Source organism: Trichechus manatus, unplaced genomic scaffold, assembly GCF_000243295.1.
Source record: "Trichechus manatus latirostris isolate Lorelei unplaced genomic scaffold, TriManLat1.0 scaffold00009, whole genome shotgun sequence".
Lineage (NCBI taxonomy): Eukaryota > Metazoa > Chordata > Mammalia > Sirenia > Trichechidae > Trichechus > Trichechus manatus.
The window spans coordinates 4,944,785-4,972,462 of record NW_004443945.1 but is presented as its reverse complement, the minus strand read 5'-3'; the positions used below and the strand labels follow the sequence as shown (position 1 = coordinate 4,972,462).

At 49.2% G+C, this 27,678-nt stretch overlaps 2 protein-coding genes across 4 annotated transcripts in view; both read left to right on the top strand.

Moving 5' to 3' along the window:
• AP3B2 (adaptor related protein complex 3 subunit beta 2) overlaps positions 1–8,000 on the top strand; it is a 32,001-nt gene extending 24,001 nt beyond the window's left edge. For 2 of the 3 annotated variants that reach the window (XM_004370669.2, XM_004370668.2), the window contains 11 exons: positions 274–392; positions 1,078–1,186; positions 1,606–1,723; positions 2,021–2,204; positions 2,319–2,379; positions 2,912–3,018; positions 3,215–3,443; positions 3,859–3,943; positions 4,166–4,263; positions 7,311–7,449; positions 7,557–8,000. In XM_004370669.2, coding sequence (XP_004370726.1) covers positions 274–392; positions 1,078–1,186; positions 1,606–1,723; positions 2,021–2,204; positions 2,319–2,379; positions 2,912–3,018; positions 3,215–3,443; positions 3,859–3,943; positions 4,166–4,263; positions 7,311–7,449; positions 7,557–7,707 — 1,400 coding nt within the window. In that variant the 3' untranslated portion in view covers positions 7,708–8,000. Of the gene's footprint in view, positions 1–273; positions 393–719; positions 777–1,077; positions 1,187–1,605; positions 1,724–2,020; positions 2,205–2,318; positions 2,380–2,911; positions 3,019–3,214; positions 3,444–3,858; positions 3,944–4,165; positions 4,264–7,310; positions 7,450–7,556 lie in introns of all 3 variants that reach the window. The other variant, XM_004370667.2, reaches the window with a different exon arrangement.
• A 10,603-nt stretch (positions 8,001–18,603) lies between these two features.
• Positions 18,604–27,678, top strand: part of CPEB1 (cytoplasmic polyadenylation element binding protein 1) — a 104,898-nt gene continuing 95,823 nt past the window's right edge. Inside the window, exon 1 of the mRNA XM_004370664.2 lies at positions 18,604–18,768. Within this exon, the coding sequence (XP_004370721.1) occupies positions 18,754–18,768 (15 nt within the window). The 5' untranslated portion in view covers positions 18,604–18,753. The remainder of the gene's footprint in view (positions 18,769–27,678) is intronic.

Genomic DNA, 27,678 nt, shown 5'->3' with positions numbered 1-27,678 from the left:
AGATGGGCCCAAGTCTCCTCCTGCCCTCGCCTCTAGTCCCACATGCCCCCGCTCCTTAGCCCCTGCTGTGGTTGGGCCTGACGACCTTTTCTTACAGCATGTGGGCCTGAAAGTGAGAGTCAGGGTGGAAGAACCATTAGGGGACACGTCCATCCCTTTTTCCTACCCAGCCAGGGAGGGCCAGCCAGAATTGCCCCTGACCCCATCTAGGAAACAGCTCCAAGGGCATGTCCTCACTGCCACTACTGGCTTGACCTCTAACCCTGTCCCCAGACCGGGATCACTTCCAGCTGGGCTCACTGTCCCACCTGCTCAATGCCAAGGCCACAGGCTACCAGGAGCTCCCAGACTGGCCAGAGGAAGCCCCGGACCCGTCTGTGCGCAACGTGGAGGTCAGCGTGGGTGAGGGTTGAATTGCGTGCATGTGGAGCAGAGCCCTGCTGGTGCAGTGGTTAAAAGAGCTCAGCTGCTAACCAAAAGGTTAGCAGTTCAAATCCACCAGCCGCTCCTCAGAAACCTATGAGGCAGTTCTACTCTGTCCTGCAGGGTTGCTGTGAGTCAGAATCAACTTGACGGCAACGGGTTTTGTTTCGTTTTGTTTTTTTGAAGTGGGGGTGGGCAGCAGCAGGGAGCCCTGGCAGTGCCAGCACAGCCCTCCTCACACCCCACAGCTCTCCTGACACCCTCCACAGCCCTGCTGAAACCCTCCCCACACACAGGAAGAAGATCTCTCTCTTATTGAGACCCACGTGGGCCTGTTGTGCGAATACACTGAGGTCCCCCTCCATGTGCCGTGTGCCCTGTCCGTGTGCAGTGCTTGCTCCCCTGTCCTTCCCCTCGTGGGCTGTGCCCTGTGCCCTTCCCTGTGCTGTTTCCTCTGTGGTTTGGCGGTGTCCCCTCCGTAAGCGGCATCCCTCCCCTCTGGGAACAAAGCCTCTTTGCTCCTCCCCCATTATTCCTTTTTGGGGACAGGTGGAACCCCAGCAAGAGGTGGGTGAAGGGGAAGAAGGCCCTGATATTTCCTTACCCTCTCCAGTCATGGTGAAATTACCCTCTCACCCTACCCCCCGCCTCCAGGTTCCTGAATGGACCAAGTGCTCAAATAGGGAGAAGAGGAAGGAGAAGGAGAAGCCCTTCTACTCAGACTCCGAGGGGGAGTCGGGGCCCACGGAGTCCGCAGACAGCAGTGAGGAGATGGGCAGAGCTGGGGCCTCTGTGCCCTGCTATGTGTGTGCCTGTGTGACTGTACGGGAGATGTGTGTGTGTGCATGCATGTGTTTCTGTGGTTGAGTGTCCAAGGGGGTACGCACACACTTGGGAGCTTGTGCGTGTGTGTGTGTGTGTGTGTGCGCGTGTGCGCACATGAGCATGCATGCACATGCATCTGAGGGGAGTGCCTCTCCAAAGTGTGTGTGCTTGTGCAGGTCTTATCAATGTAAGTCTGTCTGTCTCCCAGTGTGTTCCAGTTGACATCTGGGTGTAGGGGCAGGTCAGAGGGGTTTGAGGCTTTAGTGCCGAGTCTGAAGCTGAAGACTCAGAGCACCTGCTCAGGACCTGAGGAAGCCTGCAGACAAGGTAGGGAGGCCTGACCCATTTCCTTCCCAGACCCCGAGTCCGATAGTGAATCAGACAGTAAGAGCAGCAGTGAGAGCACCTCCGGAGAGTCCAGCAGTGAGTCCGACAATGAAGATGAGGATGAGGAGAAAGGGAGGAGCAGCGAGAGGTAAGAGGGGAGCTGGCACACAGCTGGTGGGGCTCAGGGGTCTCCCTGGAAAAGAAGGGCTGGCACCCACCCTTAGCCAGTCTCCCAAGAGCCCTGAGCCTTGTCGTGAGCTGGTGGGGGCCTTGCAGACCCACGGGTAAGCTCACTGGTGGCTATTTCGGCTGGCTGCAGGAGGTCTCTGGGGCCAGGCCTGCCATTCCCCAGGGGCAGAGTGGAAAAGGAGACGGGCCTGGGATGGAGCTGGCACAGGCTTGTTTAGAGCTGTCACTCTAACCCCATTTGCCTCCTCTTCTTTAGTGAGCAGAGTGAGGAGGAAGGTGAGAGGAAGAAGACGAAAAAGAGGAAGAAGGTTGCAGAGGGACACAGAGCAGGCTCATCCTCAGATGAGGGCAGTGATTCTAGCAGCAGCTCTTCAGAGTCTGAGGTGACATCAGAGTCCGAGGAGGAGCAGGTGGAAGCTACCTCCTGGAGGAGAAAAACAGTGAGAGCCTTGGGGCAGAGGGGGTGGGCTTGTGGGCCAGGGCCGTCACCCCTACCAACGACCACTGTATCATCCGCCCAACTCCCACACCCCCATCCCATTGTTCTCTTTCAGGCTCCAAGTAGCAAAAGTGCCGCTGCAGCCAAGGAGATCTCCCTGCTTGATCTAGAGGACTGTGAGTCTGGGTGGTAGATGGGGTGGGAGAGGAGGCCTGGGGAGAGTGACTGAGGAGGGTCCATAAGGGATCTGAATTAGGTTCCTCGGGTCTTGGGAGGAGCAGACAGAACACCTCTTCAGCCCTGAGAGGACAGCAGGAGAACCTTGCCAGGTCTGAGATTGGGGGACAGGGTGGGTATCTGCTGGGAGCCGCCAGGCAGCTGCGCTGTCCATGGTGCTGAACCATTTGCTTCTTATGCCCTGGGCTCCCTGTTCAACTCAAGCCAACTCCACTTTGCCTATTCCTCCTTATAACCAGTACCAGTTGCTGTTGAGTCAACTGTGACTTGTGGTGACTCCATATGTGTCAGAGGAGAACTGTGCTCCATAGGGTTTACAATGACTGATTTTTTGGAGGTAGATCACCAGGCCTTTCTTTCAAGGCACCTCTAGGTGGACTCAAACTTTTGGTTAGCAGCTGAGCGCATTAACTGTTTGTACCACCCAGGGACTTTATTCCTCATCATAGTCTTCCTCATCTCCTCCCACAGTCACCCCTCCCAGTGTTCAGGCTGTGTCTCCCCCCATGATTGTATCCACCAGTCTGGTCACTGACCTGGAGGGCCTGACACTCACAGACTCCTCCCTGGTGCCGTCGGTGAGTGAGATGGGGAGGGGACTGGGCTGAGACATGGGCGTGTGTCTGTGCTGTATCCGAGGGTTGGGTTTGTGGGTGGGGGGCTGTGATGGAAGGGATAGCTTTGAATCCCAGTTGCTGGATGGCTCTAGGTGGGGACTGGGACAGGCTTTCTCCTTCATGCCCATTTCCACACTTCTCTCCTCCTCCCCTCTAGCTGCTGAGCCCAGTGCCAGGTGCTGGGAGGCAGGAGCTGCTGCACCGGGTAGCTGGCGAGGGGCTGGCTGTGGACTATGCCTTCAGCCGCCAGCCCTTCCCTGCGGACCCCCACATGGTGTCAGTGCACATCCATTTTTCCAATAGCTCCGAAAACCCCATCAAGGGCCTGCGTGTGGGTGCCCCCAAACTGCCTGCTGGCATCAGCATCCAGGAGTTTCCTGAAATCGGTGCGTGAGGGCCTTGGACAGGGTGGCAGAGGAGGCCCTCAGCAGACTCAGTTTTTCTGTGGGTGCCGATGCCCTCCCTGTGCCAGGTCAGGGACCAGACTCTGGGGAACAGAGATGGTGTCCAACAATGATCCATGCCCTGGTAGATAAGACAGAGTAGGAAACAAGCAATTCCATATCAGGGCAGAAGGAGCTTAGGCAGAAGATGTGGGCCTTGGTTGTTTCAGGACTGATGTGAGTGGGGGAAGGATGTTTATATTTCAGGAGGGAAGCAGGAGCCAGGAAGCCAGGACTCCATAGAGGGGTGGTTGGCTCTGGTGGTGGTTGGGAAGATGGGGCCAGACTGGGTTCCAGGCCTATCAGGTGATGGTGTCTCCCCCATGAGGTACCCTCTCCCTGCCTGCCACCACTACAGAGTCCCTGGCACCTGGAGAATCCACCACTGCTGTAATGGGCATTAATTTCTGTGACTCAACCCAGGCAGCCAACTTCCAGCTGTGGTATGTACCCAACTCATGGTGGGGGTTGAAGGGTGGGCTGGGGAGAGGCAGGGTTAAAATGAACAAGAGCTAGGGGTGGTGATAGGTGGGGGATACATCATGATCTGGTGGGCCTGGAAGCCCCCAGGCCTTCCTTCACTCTCCTTCTGCCTCTAGATAAAGTGGGAGGTGGGGGAAGAGATGGTGGCTTCAATTCCTCTCCGTTTCCTCTGCCCTTCCCAGCACCGAAACTCGACAGTTCTACGTTTCCATTCAGCCGCCTGTGGGAGAGCTGATGGCGCCCGTGTTCATGAGCGAGAATGAGTTCAAGAAGGAACAGGGTGAGTGCTCCATGAGGATGGGCAGGGAGGGGGCTTAATGCTACCCACTGGTGTTCATTAAGCGCTGCTACACAGTCATGCTGGAGGCACTTCAAATCCTCCAGACAGAGGGAGGCCCAGTGGTTTGTGGCCCTATCAGGGGCTTCACAGAGGCTAGGACACTTCAGTGAGGCTTTGGAAAGAGTTGGGACTCAGCCAGGAAGGAAAGACTAGGTCAGCATCCCAGCTTGGGGATCAACACAAGCAAAGGCATGGTGGTGTTGGAGAAAGCTTACAGGGAGAGAGGAGGGGAGCAGTTTGGTTTAGGGCATAGCAGTCCCTAGCATAGGGGAGTAGTGAGGACAAGCTGAAAATAATGTTTGGTCTAGTTTCTGGAAGCTTTGAATGCCATGCTCAAGGCTTTCAGTCCTAGCATTTCAGAGCTGGAGGGGATCCTGGAGGTTATTAGGTCTAATCCTCTCCTTAGAGAGATGAGGAAGCTGAGGCCTAAAGAGGAACAGTGACTGCAGACTTAATTTTTCTGGCAGTGGGGGAGTCAATGGAGATTTTAGAGCCAGGGCTGGAAGGCAGGTTCAGACCTCTGCTTCAGAAAGACGAATCTGGCAACACTCAGAGCTAGCATTGGAATGGGGAGAGCCTGCAGCAGGAAAAAGAGGCAGCCCAGCATAAATGGGAGAAACATTGGGCGTCATGAATCCTGACTTTAAGTTCTGAACCTGCCACTCACTTGGACTAAATTTTTGCCACTCTCCTGGTGTCTTGGTTATCTTGTACTGCAGTGATGGAACTACCACAGTGGGTAGCTTTAAAGAACAGAAACTTATTTTCTTACAGTTCTGGAGGCTAACAGTCCAAATCAGCGTCGAGGCCATGTCAGTTCTTTCCTTTGTCAGTAGTCCCAGGCATTCCCTGGTTCCTTAGCATTCTTTGGCTTATAGACAATCCTCATGTGGCATCTGTCTTCCCCCATGTGTGTGTCTCTGTGTCTATGCTAGTGTTTTTATAACTCAGAAGTGTTTAGATTTAGGACCCACCCTACACTGGTATGACTTCATTAACATAAAAGAAAATCCAAACGGGATCATATCCACAGGCACAAGGGCAAGGAATTCAATACATATTTTTTGGGGGGAGGACAACAATTCAGTCCATAATACTGGGTTATGAATTGTAGTAGATATGATGAGATGGCGAGAATCTAGATTCGAGCCATGGCAAAGGGAATGAAGTGCTACTGGGAAGAAGGAAGCCATGAAATTTCCCTAAGAGGAGAGGAGAAGGTAAGCTGACTCTAGAATTTCTGGCTAAGATGGTAGATAGAATAGTGGTGCCTTTCACCTAGACCACGGGTCATCAAGCTTTTTCTGTAATGGGCCATAAAGTAAATATTTTAGGCTTTGAGGTCCATGCAGTCTCCGTCACAACTAATCACCTCTGTTGTTGTAGCCCAAAGCAGCCATAGAGAATATGTAAATGAATGAGTGTGGTTGTGTTCCAATAAAACTTTATTTACAGACATTGAAATTTGAATTTCATATAATGTTCACGTATCATGAAGTATTAGTATTTTTATTTTTTTCCACCCTTCAAAAATGTAAAAAACATTGGACTGTACAGGTGGTGGGCTGGATTTGGCCTGTGGGCTATGATTTGCCAACCGCTGACCTAGAAGAAAGAAGAACGGGTTGGGCAAGGGAGGAGGGAAGATTGTGATTCGTTTTGGATAAGCTGATTTTGAAATGCAGTTGGGAAATTGAGGAGGAGGTGTCTAGTTTGTGACTGAAAATGTGGGTCTGTGCCCAGGCAACACTTCTAGGCTGGAGTCATGAGTGTAGAGGTGATAATTGAAGCTGTGAGTATGAGTGAGATCATCCTGGGAGAGAGATGGCTAAGAAGGCCAAGAAGAGAACCTTGAGGAAATCCTGCATTCCCAGGAGAAAATGGAGGGGAGGGGTAAAAGAGTAGAGTGAGAGGTAAAAGGAGAACCAAGAGAGATGACAAGGCAGGAGAGTGCTTTGGGGTGATTTTCAAGCTAGGATGACCAAAGACCTTCAGGTCCATCCTATAGGAGGCCACTGCCAACATTAGGGAGAGCAAGCCATTGCCAAAGTGGGGACAGAGCCCAATTGCAGTGGGTTGAGGGAGGCAAGGGCTTGACAAAATAGAGTGCTCTCTGGAAAACTCTGACAATGAATGAGGAGAGACAGGGCATTGACGTGATGAAGGATCTCACTTGCGAAGAGAAATTTTTTAGAAATGAGAAGTCTTGAACATGGAGAGACTAAAGGTACTGGAGCAAAAAAATGTCATTTGTCAGGAATGGAGGGGATGGAAGATACGGAGAGGAGTGTCAGTTCTCAAAAGGAGGGATGGAATGGGGGAAGCAGCAAGGGGAGGAGAGAGAGGCTGAAAAGAAGGCTGTGAGTGGGCAGGAAGATTGACAAAGAGCTCAGGCCCATGGCCTAGACCTTGTGGGTGGAAGAGGGGAGGTCAATCCTGTGGAGTAAGGGCTCCAGGGATGCCACGAGGACTTAGGGCCTTAAGGAGGTAATACTGGGAGTCCTCCTGTGGGGACTTCATGGAACTACTGGACTCTGGCCTGTCTGCCCAAAGGCCAGAACCTTGGCCAGTAGTCCAGCAGCCACCAATGACCTCTTTGTGAAGGCTCTCAACATCTAGCAGCCGGGAGGGGGTCAAACCCAGGAAAGACCACAGGGTATGGGGTCCAGAGTGTGGGAAACCTCTAAGAACTGACCAGCTACTGAGTCCCCAGATGTCTTACAGTGGGGAAGCCTAAATCAGTCTTTGATCAACAACATGGATAGAGCCCTGGGTGGGATGGCATGGGGTTGGGAGGCTGGCAAAGACTTCCTGAGGGAGGGCCAGGTCTGGAAGGGAAGTACCCCGTCCCCAAGACCAAGGAGGGGGATTCAGACCTGCCCTGAGGAGAGCCCAGTGTGAGGAGAATCTGGTGAGAGTGTTCAGGGAGCAGACCCAGCCTCAGGCCCCACCCCGGCCTCTGCCCTCATTATGACCTCTGCCCCCAGGAAAGCTGACAGGCATGAATGAGATCACAGAGAAGCTCACACTGCCAGACACCTGTCGGAGTGACCACATTGTGGTGCAGAAAGTGACTACTACTGCCAACCTGGGTCGTGTCCCTTGTGGGACATCTGATGAGTACAGGTACTAGTCCACCAGTAGAGGGGAAGAGATGGGCCCTTGGGAGGGGCTAGTTTGAAGATGGGGCCCCATACCCCAGGGCTGAACCCCTTCCTCTACCCCCACCTCAGGTTTGCAGGGAGGACACTGACCAGCGGGAGCCTAGTCCTGCTGACCCTGGATGCCAGGCCAGCTGGAGCTGCACAGCTGACTGTCAACAGTGAGAAGATGGTGATTGGCACCATGCTTGTGAAGGATGTGATACAGGCCCTGACCCAGTGACTCCTAAACACTGTGACCTCCTCTTTGGCCCCCACCTGTCCCTCCACCATGACATCTGGATTGTCAGCTCCTCTCCCCCCTCACCACCATCATCATCATCATCATCATCATCTCCTCTTTCCCGATAGTATCCAGGGGGCCTCTCCCTGTGACCCTTACCAGGCTACACCCCATTCCCTCCCCATGGATTCCTTAATGGCCTGGGCAGAGGGAGATGGCAGTTGCTCCCTCAGTGCCCCCAGCTTTCTGTAGCTATTTATGTAGCAGATTCTCAATAAAATGTCTCCTCCCTAGACGCTGGCTCCCTTTTCCTTCCTCTGGGTTCCATCTAAGGCAGTTGGGGGTGTGGGAGTCGAGATGTAAAGAGTGACTGAGGTTGACCCTTGTGAATGAACATTACTGACCTTCCAGGGGTGACTGGGATGGACTCTCAGGAGTGACTGGTTGGACCCTTGAGGTGACCATCTCCAAGCCTCCAAACATTTCTGTGGAAGAGACATCTGAGCAGAGATGTGGGGACAAGCCAGAAGGACTCCCTGTTGTTTTTTATGCAGAAGTGAGGCTTCTTGGATGGCTGGCAGTCCCCTTTTCTTCCCCTCATGGGCCTCAGGAATGAAGGACTCATAATGTGGGGAATTTCCCAAATATAGGTGTGGGATTCCCAAACATAGGTACATTCTACATCTGGATGTGTGGCCCGGAGCCCCCACCTGGCTGGGAAGGTGATCCAACCGGGCAGGCTTGGTGAGGAAAGAACAGGAGGTATAGAACAATGCTTCTCAAACTGCCATGCATCAACCCCCCCCCCCCCGCCGGGATCTTACTAACTTGCAGATTCTGATCAGCAGGTCTGGGGTGGGACTTGAGAGTCTGCATTGCTAACAAAGGCTGGCTCCATGGACATACTTGAGTAGGGAGGATATAGAACCTCCACATCTGGGACAAGCCTTTTGGTGGTTGTAGTGAGGACCAGGCCCTCCCTGATAATCTTCCTTGGTGAGGAAAGTGGTTCCAAAGGGTGTTCCATTAGCATGTGTTCTGCCAAAAACAAAAAAGAACGTCTACGATATAATAAGTTTAGGAATCAGGGACTTAAAGTGAAATAAGTTGGAGCTTCCTGGTTGGTGTAAGACATCAATGCATGTGGGAAGGCAGCACATCCCTTTATGGGACATGGAAGCTTTGTGTTGGGAACTCTGCCAGAGCTCGCCCTATGCATCTCTGTTTTGTGCAGATCCTGATTTGTATCCTTTATAATAAAGCTGTAATCATGTACTTCAGGAAATCTCAGAGGGCAAGGTGAATTCTGTATTCCAAAGTATGTAGGCTCAGGATAAAACTTTAAACCGTAGAACTCCTTGACAACACTCAAGATACTTTTTATTTATCATTGTGCTCAGCAGATAAAACAACTTCCAGAAAAAAAAGCAAGAGTAAATTCTCTTCCAGCTGACACTACCAGATTAAGGAAGCCTGAAAGACGTGCATTTTCTTCAGTGATCATCATACAAATGAAATTTCTCAGCTTAAATTGTGGTAACCAGTAAATCTGACAGCACTAACACCCTCAGGCTCATCAACAGCTTGTTTTCCCGGAAGACATCTGTTTTTATCTTTACATCCTGATACTAAGAAATGTTCTTTTAAAAATCAAAGCTTTTTTGTGAAGTTTAATTTCCATAGGCCTTCTCAGAGCCTTTCCTACACTAGTGTGCGTTGTAACATCCTCTCCCCTCAGAAGCGGCTAGAGCTTACAGTGTTACCCAAACTTGGCTTTGACCTTGGAACAATTTTCCCACAGAGCATTTTGATTGACTGGGTTATAGAATACATTCCAGTGAAAGTTTGAGATGTGGGTGTCTTAGCCTCTGATGCTCCATGGCCAAGACTGTAGGTCCACAGCCATACCCCACACAGCCCTGTCACTTCAGCACTCCTGAGCAAGCCTTTTCAGGGAAAAGACAAGGGGAAGCAGGGTGTGGCACGTCTCCTCTTAGGGAGGAGAACAAAGGCAGTGCCATGGGACACCCTGCCTCTGGCTCCAGGGACGTGCTGGGTTTGGTGGCACCAGAGAGCAGCTGGGCTGCTGCTTCTCTGAGAGCCTTGGGGCCCCAGAGTCTCCCAGGGATGACTGTTGTTGTCACTGCAGGTTCTGAGGTGGAACTGATGCACCCTGTCAGTGACCACTTGAATGGGAGACTCATTCTCGCTTTTGCATCTGAATCAGCACGGCTCACAGCATGGGGAAAGAGGGTGAGGGCTATTTTCCAAGAGATCTGAACAAGGGCCATCGGAGAATTCCACGTCAGCCTTTATTCTGCAACGAAGGCCCCAGAGTAGTGTCTGTAGGCACAGCAGTGCATAAGGCAGGTCCCCTAATATTCCTCAAGGAGCTCACAGCCCAGATTCCCAGAACCTCTCAGAAGGGGGACTGGGATCTTCAACCTCGAGAATCTAGAGAACTGGAACCTTGGTCACAGCTCTGTGTTTGCTTCTCTGGAACATGTTCCGGGCTGTGTGATTAGCAATAATAACTTTTCATAAGAAAATGGTTCTTGTGCATGTCTCGGGGAGAGAGGCAGGAGGCAGAGGCATGAGGGGGGAGCAGGGGAGACTGCCTGACTCTGCAGCTGGTCAGGAGGAGGAGGAACCAGTGTGTTGGGGGGATGGTGGTGACTGCTGGCGGAGGATAGGCAGGGGTAGCAATCTCTGACCCAAGAGGGAGAAGGGGCCCGTTCTGTTCTGAGGAAAGTTTATTTCACACAGGCCTCAGAGAGGGAGGACGAGAGTGGCTCTCCCAGTCCTCATCCCAGCCCAGCCCATCTTTTCCAAGATGCTTTGCCCATGGCCTTACCTTCCCACAGCAGCCATGTCAATATCCATGAGTGAGTCTCCTCAGGCGTAGGGCAGGGGCCCACCCAGCCCACTGGTAGAAATCGACCAGACTTGCAAAGCTGAGGGGGCCCTGCTTCCCCCTAGGGCACCCTCTTTCCCACTCATATCATACCTTGTAGTTTGTCACTCACTCTGGTGTTTGCCATTGTGGTAACATGATGTCCCCAGGGTCTCAGGGGCCTGATCAAAGACTGCCTGGATCTTGGCTGGGAGAGTAGGAGGGATGCCTGGGGGAGATGTCTGGGAGGGTGGTAGGTGCCTGGATCTTGGCTTGTAGGAAGGGATGCTTCAGTGAGCAGCACTGACAGGGCAGCGAGGGAGCTGGCGTAGGGCTGTGGATCCAGGTGGGGCCCTGGACCACACAGCAGGCTGGGAAGCACTCTTAGGACCCTGGTACACAGGTTAGGATTGGGTGGGGAGTGGGGTGGAAGTGAATAGAAGCACAGGACTGGCACAGAGTCAGAAGGTGTCCCCAGCAAGGGTGGGGTAGAGCATCAATGGGGACAGAGGATGTCTGAGTGTATTCCCTAACCACAGGCCCCAGTAGGTCAGAGGACAATGAGGGATGATTCAAAGTGGTGCCCTGGCAAATGGGTAAGAGAAATGACTTCAGTTTCTGGCCAAGCTGCTGCAATAGCTGGGTGTGCCAGTGACTCTCGGGAACAGCTCCACCTAGAGACATGACAGAAGCCACTACAAGGACCCCAGGGTTAGAGCATCAGTTGTGCCCATCCCTGAGCCAAGCCCCTCTGTCTAGTTCAGCACATTCTGCCGGGCATCTTGAAGGTCACCTCCTCCCAACACAGCCCACAGACCAAGGGATGGGTGTTGGTATGTAACTAGAGTGACAGAACTCCCTCTGGCGTGTCTGGGAAAGGAAGTGGAAAATAGGAGATTTCTGACCCACCAGAGGGCCTGGTCCTTGGACAGCCAGGATCCTCACCACTAATTTCTCCTGACTCCCCAGCCATGTCCATGTCACTCTCAGTCACTCCCATTTCTACTATGGCTCCATATGACATGGGGGAAAAGCCTGCCTAAGGCCTACCCTTCCTTTCTCAATCAGCCACAGCATACTAGGTACTGTGGTGAAAAAACTGTAGGCTGACAGCCAGCCAGGAGTGGGTGTGATCTGTGGAGGACCTCTGGGCCCCCATGGGTCCTGTCCATTCCACCAGCCTACAACTCTCTGCAGAGCCTGCTGTGTTGGACAGCCTGGCTCAGGAGTGTGGGCAGGAGAGCTGAGGGGTGGGGTGCTCATGGACAGGGGTCCTCACAGGAGTGAGCTGGGCCTTCCCTGCATCACCTCCTAGTCAGCTTTGCCTCCCAGGGTCAAGAGAATGATGGTGAACTGGTGCCTGGAAGGGGGTAGCCCAGGACGGGGTATGGATAACAAGGGGAAAAGTGGGCACACCCAGAGGGAAAGCAGCAGTGGGCACCTTCCTGAATCTTCTCCTGATGGTGCTGGTTTGGCCCCCTTGTCTCTCCCCCAGCTCCCCATCCCACTGACCTGTCTACTAAGAGAAACGCTTTGGGCAGCATTGTTTGACCCTGACTGTTGGGAGGCCCCATCTTTACTGCCCCATTACTGCAGAGGATGCTTGGGAGTCGCTGAGGCCCACCGCTGGACCTGGGACATGTTGATGCGTGTGCGCAACACCCACGTGAGGGAGCTCGGAAGCAGCTCCTCCAGCCCAGGCAGCGCTTCAAACAACTGCAGCCTCAGGAGAGAGCCTGAACCAGCCCACCCAGCTAAGATGTTCTGGGACTCCTGACCCTCAGAAACTGTGCAAGACACTGCTTAGCATCTACCTCGGAAGGGCTTTGTTTTAGGGTTACTAACAGCAATAAATAACTAATACAGTCCAGCCCCTGATCCATCTTATAGGGTGTCTGAAAAGTCTAACCAGCGACAGGCTCGTCCTCAAAAGGAGCCTGGGTCCCCCGCTCCAGCCTTCAGAGCGCTTTTTACCCACATTCCATACTGAGTAGTGTGCTGAGCTGGCTTGTACAGGACAGCGACAGTTACACTTTCAAGAATTTTGTAAGCCAGTTGATGTCACATTGGTAGCTTGAAATCAGCCCTGGTGGGAGTATTTATGCTAGGGAAATAGGCAAATGCTACAAATCACCTCCTCTCCCAGCCAATTGTTAAACACTTATTAGCACACCTCTGCCCTTAATTATCCCCACCCCTTCTCGCTTTAAACAAATTATGATGATATAGTTCAGGATTAAAGAATAAAATAACAACCACCTGTGTATTGATCGCCCAGCTTAGGAACGGAGGCATTTATCAGTTCAGCAGATGTCCCCTGTACCCCTCATTTTACCTGAAGTAAATCACCACTCTGAATTTGCTGATTATTAATGCCATGCATTTTTTGTACTTTTGCTCCATACAGACGTGTTCCTAAACAATATACAGTACTGAACTTCATGATAGTGGTGTACCACGTTTTAAAATTTTATATAAATGCCATCTTAGAGCGTATATTCTCCTACATCTTACTTTTTTCACTCAATATTGTTTGAGAGTCCTCCATGTTAATATCCTTAGCTTTATTTCACTTACTTACATGTACTATTCCATTGTAAGCTATACCACAATTTATTTGCACCATTCTCCTGTTAGCGGGAAATTAAGACTGTTATTTTATTTTTGCAATTATGAACAACACAGCTATGGGCATTTTTATTCATGCCTTTTTTTACACGTGCGTTTCCTCGAACATATTTACCTAGGAGCAGAATTTCGGGGTTATAGGGTATACACATCTTCAACTTGTCGTTAGTTGCCACCAAGTTGCTTCTGGCTCACGGTGACCCCACGTGTGCAGAGTACAACTGCTCCGTAGAGTTTTCAAGGCTGCAACCTTTCAGAAGCAGATCACCAGGCCTGACACCTGAGGCACCTCTTGGTGAGTTCAAACTGCCAACCTTCTGGCTAGTAGTTGAGCACCTAACCATTTGTGCTATCTAGGGACTCCTTCAACTTAACTAGACATTGCTAAATTGCATGCCAAAATGGCTGTACTTCAGATAAAGAACATTCATAGCAGCTTTATTCATAATAGACCCCAAGCTGGAAACCACTTGCATGCCAATGAACAGGAGAATAGATGGAATGCAATGGAATACTACTTAGCAATAAAAAAGGAACAAACTATCGAAGCACACCACAACATGGATGAATCTCACAGATACTATGTTGAGTGAAAGAAGCCCAGACACTTATATGAAGTTCCAGAACTGGTAAAACAAATCTATGATTAAAACAGTAAGAATAGTGGTTACCTTGAGGAGAGGGTATGGAGAAGGGGCACGATGGAATCCTATCGGGTTCTGGAAAGATTGTATGTCTTCATGCGGTTGGTGGGTGTATATACATATATATAGATAGATAGATAGATACAGGTCAAGAAAATCATGGAGCTGTACACTTAACATTAGTGCACTCTAGGCACTTCATTGAATGTCTTATCCCCTAGCTTGAAAAAATGTAAACAATAAAAGCAAAAACTGGTGGAACCTCTTTACATTCTCACTGACAGAGAACCTTGCTACTGGGATAGCAAGAATCTTTCTTTTTTGCCCATCTGAGAGGTGTGAAATGGTATCCTATCATGATTTTATTTGCATCTCCCCAGTTACTGGTGAGAGTGGGCATCTCTTGATATGTTTATTGGCCATTTGGGTTCCCATCTGTCTTAGTTATCCAGTGTTACTACAATAGAAATACCACAAGTGGATGGCTTTAACAAAGAGAAATTTTTTCTCTCACAGTTTAGGAGGCTAGCAGTCTGAATTCAGGGCATCAGCTCCAGGGGAAGGCTTTCTGTCTGTCTCAGCTCTGGGAGAAGGTCCTTGTCATCAATCTTCCCCTGGTCTATGGGCTTCTCAGCACAGGGACCCCAGGTCCAAAGGACTCGCTCTGCTCCTGGCTCTTCTTGCTTGGTGGTAATGAGGTCCCTCTCCTCTGCTAGCTTCTTTTATATCTCAAAAGAAATTGACTCTAGATACAACCTAATCCTGTAGATTGTGTCCTGCCTCATTAACATAACTGCCTCTAATCTTGCCTCATTAACATAAAAAACCCCACTGTGTGGAGCCGACTCTGACTCAAGCAACTGTACAGGACAGAGCAGAACTGCCCCACAGGGCTTCCACGGCTGTAAATCTTTACAGAAGCAGACTGTCACATCTTTCTCCTGAGGAGTGGCTGCCCCATTAAGATCACAAAATGGAGGACAACCATACAATACTGGGAATCATGGCCTAGCCAAGTTAACACAAATTTTGGGGGGACACAACTCAATCCATAACACCATCTTTTGCATGCTTTTCCTCATTAATTTGTAGAAGTTCTTATATATTCTGGGAACTAGTCCTTTATAGATCTATGTATTGCAAATATCTTCTTCCAGCTATGATTTGTCTTTTCAAGTTTTAAACAATATCTTTTGATAAATCAAAGTTTTTAATTCAAATGTGGTCAAATTTATCAGTCTTCCTTTATATCTTGTGCTAGTTGTTTCTTATTTTCAAAATCTGTCTCTCCCCTGAGGTAATAAAAATATTTTCCCATATTTTCTTCTGGGGACATTGGGGGTTCATTGGTAGAATTCTCCTCACTTTCCATGCAGGAGACCCGGGTTTGATTCCCGACCAATCCACCTCATGCACAGCCACTACCCGTCTGTCAGTGGAGGTTTCAGCAGAGTTCCCAACTAAGACAGACTAGCAAGAAAGGTCTGGTGATCTACTTCCAAAAGTCAGCCAATGAAAACCCTATGGATCACAATGGTCTGATCCGCTACAGATCATGGGGATGGTGCAGGATCAGGCAGCGTTTTGTTGTTGTATACGGGGTCACCATGACTCAGGGACCCGCTCGAGGCAGCTAGCAACACCATATTTTCTTCTAAAAAATTTCCAAGCACTGCTTTTCTCATTTAACTCACTTTAAATTTATTTTTGTGTATGATGAAGGGTGGGGCTGATCCACTCTTTTATCCCACTTTAAAGAACACACACATAGAAAGAGAGGACCTTGCTCTTTTGCACAGAGCTTGGCCAAGTTTGAGCAGAGTGCAGGAACTGTGTTCCCACTTTACTTTGTGGTCTTGAGTTCCTAAATGAATTCTCCCTCTGATCTTTTGCAACCAGGAAATTATTTTTTTTGAGCAGTCTCCTTTCTCCTTTCAGCTCTCTGCCTGCTGGGGAAGCACTGCATACCTAAGCATATAAAAGATTATAGGGTCCCTCCTGTCTCCCTAGGACATGTGTTTAAAACCCAATCCAACTAATTACAGTTACTCTTAAAACCTGTATTGTAAATCTGGGGCTTGACTGTAGAGATGGTGCCAGGCATAGCTGGGCTCAAAGGCTGTTTGTTGACTGGGAGAATGGATAATGCTGCCCATTTGTTCCTGTCACTTCTGCCACTGACCAGCTGTGGGGACTTGACCAAGTCATTTAATGTCCACCTCTGCCTCTCTCTGCACCCTGCCCTGTGGATTGATGCCATCTTCTAATCGGAAGTACTGTTCTTCCTTGTGACTGCAGGCCTGGCAAAGTGTGGGCAATAAGCAAGGACTTACCTACACCTGAGGCCATGATTGTGTATTTGCACAATCATCCGCAGTGAGCTCTGGGATCAGTCACAAAGAAGTACACACATAAAGGGCCAGAAGTGTTATTCTCATCTAGTTAAGGGTGCAGGCTCTGGAACCAGAAGACTGCCTGGGTTTTTGTCCTAGCTCTGCTAGGTCTAGCTGGAAGGCCTTGGTCAAGTTATACAACTTCTCTGAGCTCCATTTTCCTCATTTACAAAGTGAGTTAACACATGTAAAGCACTCACAACTGTGCCAAGTATACAGTAAGTGCTCAATGAAAGTTAGCTATTATTATTACCTGCAACAGAAAGCTAAGGAAGAGGACTTTTAGGCAGCAGCAATTTCTGTTCCCAGTTACCTGAAAGATACCCTCATGTTCTTAACGCTGGGAGCTCTGAAATATGAAAAGAACTCCCAGACATTTGTTCCCTTGGGCACTATTAGGGGTTTCAGATTCTTACCATGCCCAGCTTTGGGGTCAGGAAGCAAGAACGGGGAATAAGAGATCACAAATTGGCAGCTGCATCGGGCTGGTGGATATGCTGGACTTGGCTCTTAATTCGAATTAGTGAACAAATTTAGAATTTGGAAGATTTCACATTAAGCAAAGCAACCGATATTTCCAGCTTTTCTTGAAAGATCTGGCAGCCCTGGGACCTCATTCCTGCATGGTGCCCCATCAGTTAATTGCCTCTTTAGACTTGCCCTGATCCTTCTCAGTGCTCTTACCCACCCTCACATGGTTTCTATACTGTAGGCATCTCGGCGTGGCACCAAGAGAGGACAAGCGAGCTGTCCTATGCTGCTTGGGTCAGGGTGAGACTGGGGGTGGGCTGCTCCCCGGGAAAGCAGCAGGGAGGGAGCTGAACCAGGAGATGCCTTTTCCTGGGGCGCTGAAATGGGCCATTTTGAGTACTGAGGGCTGATGGCTGGGGGACGCCAGGGCCTCCTTCTGTCCTGCTCCTGCAGCCATCACCCTCTCTGCCCAAGACCTCAGCAACTCCAGGAAGCTCCGCCTGAAGACCTACCAGCGGACAGAGTTTGGTTAACTGTTACTGTCACTCTGAGACCCCTGTGGAAGTCTACTCCAGCATCTGTTCTTACCTTCTACCATTAATTCTTCCAAAACACTAGGCTAAACCATTGGCTTCCTCTCTTTCCATTGCCCCAAAGAGAACCTCCTCCACTCCCCCTTAGTCATTACACCCAGGCTGGTCTCACCAGCCTGCCAGCAAGGCAGCAGCCCCATCTTTCCAACTACTAGAAGCAGCCAGGAGCAAGGAAGTGTTTAATAAATATGATAATGATGAGATAATCCACATAAAACAGTAATGCTCAATAAATGCATTTCCTCCCCACCCCACTCCCTTGTTTCTGTCTTTTTTCTGGTTAACCTCTAAGTCTCCAGAAACATCTTAAAAGAGATCTGATAGTACCATTCTCTTTACAATTCTTCAATAGTCTTCTGCTGTCTGCAAAATAAAGGCCCTTCACAAACTGGCCCCGGGCTCCCCTCCTTCTTTTTCAGCACGCGTTATCTTCAGTCCCGGTCTGACTGAGCCGCTCGGCTCAGGCCCCCTCTCCGTCTTTGCTTGGTCTCCCCGCCCGGAATGCCATCGCCGCCTCTGCGCTTGCCTGGGCTTCCGGTCCGCTCCTGCCCCAGCTACTCCAGGACGCCTTTCCCATCAACAGTCCAGCCCACACTTCTCTCTCTCCCCTCCAAATTTTCTGGAGGGCTTCCCCTCGGCGGGCCCGTGGCCCTCACTCTATCCCTCGTCCGCTCTCTGTGGACCTTCCTTTCGCAGTCCGGTGGAATATCTGCCCGGGAACGTCAGGAGCGATTTTCCCCTAGCGAGCTGCGGTCCAAAAGGACGCTGGTTTCTTTGGGAACTTTCTGGTATCTCGGGACCCGCATCCCCCTTTCCAGCGCACTAAACAGGTGATCTAATGTGAGCGCGCCTGCTGGAGCCGGGGGACGAAGGTTCGGACAAGGGCGCGCGGGGCTAGGGCTAGCCCTAGCCCCGGCGGGCTCCCTGGAAGAGGAGGAGCGTGGGCGCAGGGCTTTACTGACAAAGCACATCTCCACAGTGTCGCAGGGCCTTGTAAATCGCGCCTGATTTCATAAAGGGGGAAACTGAGGCCCAGAGGAAGTAAGTGACTTGATTAGGGTGACGCGGTGAGTGGCACGTTCACGCTTGGGCCTCCCAGGGCGGATTGAGGGTGGCTGTGGCCAGCAGCGGTTGCGAAGCTCGTACGCAGGCAGCTGTAGCGCCCGCGTCCAGCCCCGGGGGGGCGGCTGAGCCCTCGGGCCGGCCCGCTGGAAGGGGCGGGGGCGAGGGCCCAGGCGGAGCCGACACAGGTGCTTCGCATCCGGCGGGGGGGGGGGGCGGCTCCGCGGGGCTTTATAAGCGGCCCGGGGTGCGGGGCTGCGTGCGTCTCGCTGCAAAAATAGCGCCCACGTGTCTGCGTGCCCCTTGCCGCGCCTGCCCGCCGGCCGGCCGGCCGGTCCGTCCCGCAGGGCCACGCCGATCCCATGGCGTTCCCGCTGGTAAGAGCCGCCTGCCTCCCGCCTGGGCGGGGCTGGGCGGGGCCGCGGTCCCGGCTGTGGCAGCTAACGGTCCGCGCGCAGCCTCGGCCGGCGCTGCCGTATCCCTTCCGCCCCCGGTGAGCGCGAGTCCCGGGCGGGGCGCGGGTCACGTGCCCCCGGGCGTGGGGCCTCGTGGAGAGGCTGTGTGGTGAGGGGGGGCAGGGAGCCTCCTCGTGACTCAGGGCCTTTGGGCTTAAAGGCGCCGCGGCCCTCCGGGGGCGGCCAGTGGGGCTTCCAAGCTGTGCCGTGGATTCCTTGTGGCCTCGGGTGTCTGTCCAGGCGGGAGCTGACCGGACGGAAGGTAGCCCCGGCCCCGGAACACTTCCTTCTCTTGCGGCCGTCGCACGTGAGAACCGAAGCCGCCGGCGCCGGGAACTTAGGCGCCTAGCAGCGCCCTCTGCGAGTCTCGTTCGCACCCACTGCGGCGGGGCGGGGCTGCTGGCGGCGAAGACTCTCGCGCTGGGCCTATGGTCACCAGTACGGCGCCACGACGGCAGCGGGCGCGGCTCCTTTAAGGCGGAGTGATTGGGCCCCTCGTGCCGTCCGCGCGCTGGCTTCCCCAGGCTGGGGGAGATCACGTGGCTTCACACGTTCGATTGGCGCAGAAACCGGAGTTCTGGTACTGGGGCGGCCAGGTAGGGTCGCGCGCGAGTGGGTGGCCGGGCATGTGCGACTCAACTTTGTACCAGGGAGACGGTGCAGGTGGTGACTGCGGGGCCGATCTCTTGAGGTGGGTTCTGCGGCTGTGGGTCAGGGGACATGCAGGCTGCAGAGGTGGCCCAGGCGTGGAGCAGCCTTAGGCCACGCCAGCTCTCCGAGCCCCTGAAGGCCTGGCGAGACGAATGCATGTGGCCTCGGTTTTGTCGTCTAGTCATTCGCTACTCATTCCAGGCCAAGGCCAGGTGCTAGGAGAGGATTATCCAATAAGCAAGGTAAGCACACGCTTACTTGTGTTTAATAATCTGTAGCGAACAATTTCATACCTTTGATGTGGTGAAACCCATGTGAAGTTGTTCACTACGGATGATCTGGTAAGCTAGGTTAGCACCGTGCTTACGTTGCCTGTTGGATAATCCGCTCCTGCCAGGTGCCCAAACTCGTTGGAGAGGCGGTGGGGCCACCTCAGCTTTGGTGGGCAGCGGCTTCACCTGGTCAGTAAGCTGGTTAGGAAGGCCGGTGCCTGTCCAAAGTGAAGGGTGAGTGGGGACTAACACCGAGAGAGGGCTACTTACTTTGGTCGTCTCGCTTGGCGACAGTTTTTGGGGTTTTTCCTCGCTTGTGGTTATTCTCTACGGTCAAGTCGATGATGACGTTTCTTGCTTTATTCTCAGAGGGCCCAGGGAAGACCAAAGCCCTGGGAAGCGGCCAAGAGGGGCGCACAGTCAGGTGGCCTACCGGTGTCCAATAGGGCAGAACGCCCCAGTGGACGCCCAGGGTCTGGCATACATCCTCACGTGTGCAGGGTTTGTTGGTAGTGGTGCTTGCTGCTTGCAGCGTTTGCTCATTGCTCTCGAGTAGGATTCCTCTTGTGAAAAAAGCCTGAGGATCGGGAGACACCAAAATAGCTCTTAGAAGCCGGGGTTGCCTGCTGCCAGGCCTTTTCAGGAGTGAGGCCGGGTTCTCCTCCCCCCACCGAGCAAGCTCAGTCTCTGATTAACGTTGCATTTCTTCGGCAACTGCTTCCTTTGGTCTCCCTGGCTACGGCTCTACCTCCTCACTGTCTCTTCTGGCACCTGAGTAAATTGCTGGTCTGCGTCATTTGCTGGGGCAGGGGCAAGCTGATCGGAGTTGGTTCTTTGGAAGGCACAGGTGCACCGTCTGTCTCTTGTCTGCTCCTCTGGTGACATTGCTGACATGTGCCAGCTGGAAGGCTGTCTATTGAGGGTGGTGTGCACCCTTAGACTCCGGTTCTCTCTGAGCCCGGGGACACATGCTGGGTTAAAAAATAAAAATCTATGGAGACAAAATAAAACCTAGGAAACTTGAACTTGGTGATTGTTTCTTGGTTTGTTTTTTATCGAAGGTAGAAAATGAGTGGAACTTCAGCTTCTGGAGCTCAGGAGGGCTCTGGGCTGTCTGGAGCCCTTAAGGACAGTAGTGTCCAGGGCCCACCACTGATCTTTTACCTTTCTTCAGTGAGTTATTCTGAGCTGAGCTATGTTACCAGAGTACATTGCTGTAGTTTGTTTTTTGTTTAAATGATGTAAACTTTAGTGACCTGGCAGTGAATGCTGTTTGTAGATATGAGATTTGAATGTTGACTACCTTGTGTGTAAGTCAGCCTTTGTGGTACAAAATACTTGCTCTCTCCCTTTCTCCTTCCGCCAAAAAAAAAGTTCTCACAAGCATTTCCCTGGCCAAGGCTACCATGTGTGGAAGGGAAGTTGTGCTAGCCTGTACAGCAAACAAGATGGTACATGTGGTGAACGATAATGGAAACATTGGATGTTTGGATTGGGCACTTGATATGGAAGTGGTTCTGTGGTCTTTTCTTTTGCTGTGATAGTGGTGTACATGAAGCAGAAGATGGAGAAAAATGATAAAAGTAGTAAAACTTCCGGCTCAACACCAGACTTACTAACAAATAAAGTAATGGTCATAACTTTAGTAAATATTTTTGTTGGGCACCAAGTTACTAATTTTGTTTTTAATCCTTAAAATGTTTGCAAACCCAAATCCCAACAGGGACCTGAGGTAACATAAGTGAAGGAAGAGTAGTGCCCGTTGAACTACAGTGCATATGTCTCTCTAATGGGAGCAGCCATGCATGGTTGTTGCCATGCAAAAAATGCAGACCGAGAGTTGATGATATTTGACTTTTTTCCTAGTGAAGCTGGCAGTTCTGTTTTGATTAATTTCCTGACTTTTTCTCCTCTGACTTTTAAATGTAGCAGTTTAAAAATTGTAAATACTGTACGGACCAAAGGTAACATGCCTCTGAAGATTGGATTTAACCTGTGGGCCAATTTGGGATCACTGTCTTAAAACATATCTGCTAGGTTTCGCTTCTGTTTTGCAGATGAGGAAACAGGCTCAGAAATCAAGTCACAAGGCAAATGATGGAACCTGGTCCTTCTGGTGCTGTAGCCCAGCCTACGCCATTATGTTTGCTCTGGTATATTAGAGGGGTCAAGGGGTTATTGGTGGTATACACTGTAAAGAAAACTTAGTGGTCTGTGGGCTGGCTGGCCACATTTATAGGGAAAATGAACCTTAACTGCATTGGAGGGAATCTGGGGTTGATGTGGAAGTCAATGCGGGTCTGTCTTCTGAGTATTAGTGCAGCAGTGTTGATGTCAGGAGGAATGTGCTGTGTCTATCATTCCATGATGTGTGTCAGAGCAGTTAGCGGATCCTGAGAGAGCCAGAGGCCTGGAGAAAGCAGGCTTCTCCTGCTGTGGGGGTGACCCTGCCAACCCTCTGCACAAAAGACCTTCCTTTTTCAAGACCCACCGAACGAAACTAACTGCCATCAAGTCAATTCTGACTGACAGCGACCCTGTAGGATGAAGTAGAGTTGTCCCATAGGATTTCCAAGGCTGTAAATCTTTACGGAAGCAGACTGCCACATCTTTCTCCCTCGGAATGGCTCATGGGTTCGAACTGCCAACAGACTTTTCGATTAGTAGCTGAGTACTTAACTACTGCACCACCAGGGCTCCTTTTTTCAAGACAGAGTTAAAATTTCAATAACCTTTTCTTTCTGAAACAAGGCAAACTTGAAATTATATAATTGTTCGAAGACCTGTAAAAGTAAAATGGAACTTTACTAAGTTTTTCTCTGTTAGCTAAAATGCCCATAATACTCCCTCATAGCTTTCCAGGAAGAATTAATAAAGGTTTTAGTAGTACATGGTAAAATCTGGCATAAGCTCCCTGGGCAAAAAACATCCCTGCCCCAGGAATGAGGGGTTGGAGTTTCATTTTGGACAAAATTTAAAATCCCAGAAATGTATGTAGTCATTCTAGCAGGTATAAAGGATTTATACATTTATTTCTGTCTTATTCTCATGGGATTTAAAGTAGTAAAAGCATATTCAGAAGTTTTGCCAAAGGGATTTTTCTGTGGGACTGCAGACCCAAGTATAAGCTAGATAGCTTTCTTACCTGTAGACTAGGAAGTTTTTGGAAAGATGAAAACTTGAAAACGTTACCTGACCCCAGGTGCTTTTCTCAGAACCTTTACCAGCCAAACACTTAGCTATGAACTCAGTGCTTGTGGATTTTTTTGAGGTGGGGTAACAAGGTGACTAAAGTATCTCTCTGCTGGTATTTTAATGTTTATATGCTAGGTATTATTTGTGTAAGCTTTCTCATTCATTGCTTTCAGGTCCCTTTTCTAAATGACCGTTCTCTAAAATTGTTATATGTTTGTTTACAGTGCAGATTAGTTAGTGGGCTTGTACCTTTAGCTTAAAGCTTGACAGGAATGTACACGAAACCTGGATGTTAATGTTTTGGCTGTTGTCTTCAGTAGCTAGCGGTGGAGGTGGTAAAAGAATAATGGGATCAAATCGCAGATTATTTTCTCTGCTGTGGAAGAGCTGTGTTAATCCCATCCTGTTCTGCAAATCTGCTTTTCCTAGGTAGTGTCTAAACTGTACTGACTCTGAGGAGAACTTGCCAAAAAGCCACTGCGGGGAAGGGATAGGAAGAGGGTTAGATCTAGAGAATGGGGTGGAGGAGGTTACATAAAGGATTTTGCTTCTATCTGTAGTTTGAATTAAAACCAAGCAGCCCTGGTTGCACCCTTTCAGTGTTATATCAAGCCTTGTGGGTGACTGCCTCCTTTGCCCCCTGCATTGCAGCTGTAGAATGCCCTTTGTTTTTTTTCTTGCTGTTGCTGGAGCCTGTTTTTAGTTAAACCAGTTTATGAGAGCAGGTAATCTTGTGTGAAAGCACAGGTTCCAAATGCTGGAAGTTTTTATGTTTGAGAGAACTCCCAGAAAAGGACGTTCCATAATTATAGTAAACTGGCTGAAAAGATTGAACTAAAAAGCATATGATGTATATAATATTTCATATTTTTCATGGGAAAATTACTTGACTATCCATAAAGAAGCCAGTATCCAAATTACAGAGTGTTAAATTCACATTGTAGATGTAATTTTCAGTGAATTTTGTTATTGGGATTTAAAAAGACTTCAGTTAGGGATTATTTCACCTGTTTAATATATATTGTTTAAGTGTTGTTAAATAGCGTAGACATGGGGGTGTGGGGAATCTCTGAATCAATGGGGATGAGCTTTGCTTTTAGGAGAGAACCCTTAGGCCCATGAGCTTTGAATTCTACTTTGTTGTTTTAGTATCCTTGTCTGGTTGGAGCAGCCCTTTTAGATTATACTGACATAACAGTTTTTGTTTTGATTTTTAAGACATTTTGTGATGAGTAAAGAGCCCTGTTGGCACAGTGGTTAAAGTGCTCAGCTGCTGTCAGCAGTTCAAGGCTACCAGCCTCTCTGAGGGAGAAAGATGTGATAGTCTGCTTCAGTAAAGATTTACAGCCTTGGAAACCCTGTGGGGCAATTCTACTCTGTCGTATAGGGTCACTGCGTTTTGTGATGAGTTACCTTGAGGTAATTGGAGAATCCCCAAAGTGCAGATCTGAAGATTGATCTGTGTGCTAAAAATGGGTCACAGTTGCATATAGTTGTTGATTTTGGTTAATAGTTTTACTGGTTTCTTTATTCTTGGCTAGCATACTCACATATGCACCATCCTGACTTTAACACCACTACCTGTAGACTCCTTTAATAAAGGCATGGGAGTAACTCTTTTATGTTGAAGGAGAGCAGTTACCCTGAAGGGCAGGTGGGTTTTTTTGTGTGTGTGTCTTTTGACAGAACGCTTAATCTCTTACTACTTAACACCTGTGCTCTCTGCATTCTGGCTTTGTGCTCCTGGGTTCTGGCTTTGGCACCATCTGTCTCCTGAGTCTGCTTTTTTTCCTGAGACTTTTTTTTTTTTAACTGTAATCCTGGAATTGTTTTAAAGGTGTTACAAACCTGTCTCCCAGGTATACCTTGGCGTTGACGCCAAGCCCAGATTATAATGTCTGACTTCCTTCTTTCGTGGACAAGGAGAATTAAGTTTAGAATGAGAAATGATTGCTTTAAGTTTATACAGTGAGTGGGTAATAGAGTCATAACTGGGGCCCATCTCTCTGCATTTCTAGATTAGCGTTATTTTTAGAATTCTTATATCTCTATGTTGGTCTGTAATTATCTCATTTTACTTAAAATTTTTACTTGGTTCATAAGACTCTATGACTTTCTACTTTTTCTTTTCTCTTGCCTGATCTTTTCTTGTTTTAGCACTTGCATGCTTTCTTCTCTCCCAAATAATGGTGCAGTCTGTTGGATCATTCTTCGTTCTGTACAGAGGGTCCACGTCTTCATATAGATCAGTTCTCTCTGTGTGTGACCAAGCTTTAAGTTGAGCTCTTTAGCCCTGATTGTTCTCAAAATCCATAGTACTGATTGGCCTACTGAGTGAATATATCTATCCGAGGCATATTAAACCGAACAGATGCAAAAACAAAACCAATTTTTTCCCTTTCCTTATCTCTTGAGGCTAGTGTAATTTGATCCCCTCCACCCAATTAGTCTGATTTTTTTTTCCACCTAAGCTGTGGTGTCCTCTGGGGGCAAGAACTATGTTTGAGTGTTTGTTTGTTTGTTTTGAACACTAGAAGCCCCAGTACAGAAGGATACTAGGTAAGTACACACTTGTTGCTTTCCTTTAGAAACCTGTTCTCAATCTCCATAGCTATAAAGCATTGCTGTGATTCTAACTCGGTGTCTCCCTTAGCCCCCTGTTAACTTTTCACGCCTCCTGCATTTCCATTGCTACCACTAATTCTGGCCTCCCCAGGTGAATATTTTCAGTCTGCTTTTTCCACCTTACTTCTCAGTTTTTCTGCCTATTCACACCTGCCACTCTGTGTGGCGTTTAACCATACTTTTGGCTCGTTGCTCCCCAGACCTACCCCTTTGACCCTTGGTCCTTGGGTCTTAATTGGATGGTATCTCCCAGGCTGGATGGTGAGCTCTGGATGAGAGGACCTTTTCATGAATCCTTCCTACCCACCTTCCATATGGCGATGACTGTTGCTTGATTAAATACAGGGGTTTTATGATGGAACTCAAACTTCCTTTGGATTTTTGGACTCAAAGGGGCTGAATTTAGTTCTTCTGGTCAGGAGATGATGGGTACCAGCTCCACTATCCGGCTGCTTTTCCTGCTCATGTTGCCCTGTATGAGGTGGAAGGATCTGTAAATGCCAAAGCTGCTGAGTGTTTCCGATGAACCACTGAGAACAATATTTCCTTGCCCTTGCAAGAGGCTCGCCTACGCTTTCAGCAGTTCCCTGACCTGATCTCCATTTCCTTTCCTGATAGTGTTTCTCAGGCTCTTTTGATGCAGAAGGAGCAGACTGGGGGTTTGGAGTCTGGGATCCTGGTTTGAGCCTTAGTGGAGTCCCTGGGTGGTGCAGATGGTTAATGTGCTCAGCTGCTAATCAAAAGATTGTAGGTTTGGCCCACCCAGAAGCGCCTTGGAGGAAAGTCTTGGTAATCTACTTCTGAAAAATCAGCCTTTGAAAACCCTGCGGAGCACAGTTCTGCTCTGACACACCATGGGGTTGCAGTGAGGTGGAAGCAACTCGATGACAGCTGATTTTGGCTCCGTTAACTGAGTGAATTTGAGCAAGAGTTTCAGTTTCTCTAAGCATGTCATTTTCTTTGTAATGTGAGAATGATAGAGTCTCATAAATTCTTGTGAGGAACAAGAGAGACCACAAGCTTTGGACAGTAAATTGTCATTATAGGCCCTATTCTTGCCCTCCCTGATTGGACTTAGCCTCCATTACTGTCCTTTTTTTTGCTCCAGTTATTGAAGAAGGAATGTCCTTCTCCCTATTCAAAGAGCAGTTTTGTGCTTTGGAATCCATCTTTTCTCATACCCTTAGGATCTCTTGGTCAGTTATCTCTCTCATACCTTTCATTTCTGTCTGTAAATATGATTACCACTTTCTCATGCTTAGACCTTTCCTTAGCCCTACACGCAACTTTAGTAGCCAGTCTCACTGTCTTTCCTTATCAAGCTTCTGTACAGAGTAATCCCTCTGTCTCTGCTGCCTCACCTTTATTCATCTCTTTAAACCTTGAGGTTGGGCATCAGATACCCCTCTTCCTTCCCACACATACTTCTGAAAGTTTTCACTAAGTTCACCGTGATCTGTCAAATCCTGTGGACATTTCTTGAGCCTTTAGAGGTGCTTTCATTCCTGCCTCGATGGTTCCTATAAGGTCTTTGAGAAGTGCAAATCTGATCCCCTACTCTCCAGGGCGGTGGTTCACTAACGTTTTGGTCTCAGGACTCCTTTACCTTCTTAAAATTATTGAAGACCTCAAGAGCTTTGTGTGTATGTGGATCATAACTGTCAATATTTACCAATTATATATTAAAACTGAAAATTTTTTTAACATTTATTAATCATTTAAAAATAAATAAACCCACTACATGTTAACACAAATAACGTGTTTTTATGGAAAGTAATTATATTTAAAAACATTAGTGAGAAGGATAGCATTCTTTTACATTTTTGCAAATCTTTAATGTTTAGCTTAATAGAAGACAGCTGAATTTTCCTGTCATCTTCTGTATTTAATCTGTTGTCATGTGATGTTTAATTGAGTTATATAAAGAAAATCCAGCTTTATACAGATGTGTATTTGGAACAGGGAGGAATGTTTACTAGTCTTTTCAGATGATTGTGACTATTCCTCTTTGATACTACACCAAAACTCAGCAAGTGGTAATTTCTTAAAGGTTAGTTGCAACATGGAATCTGAAACCATATTCATGTAT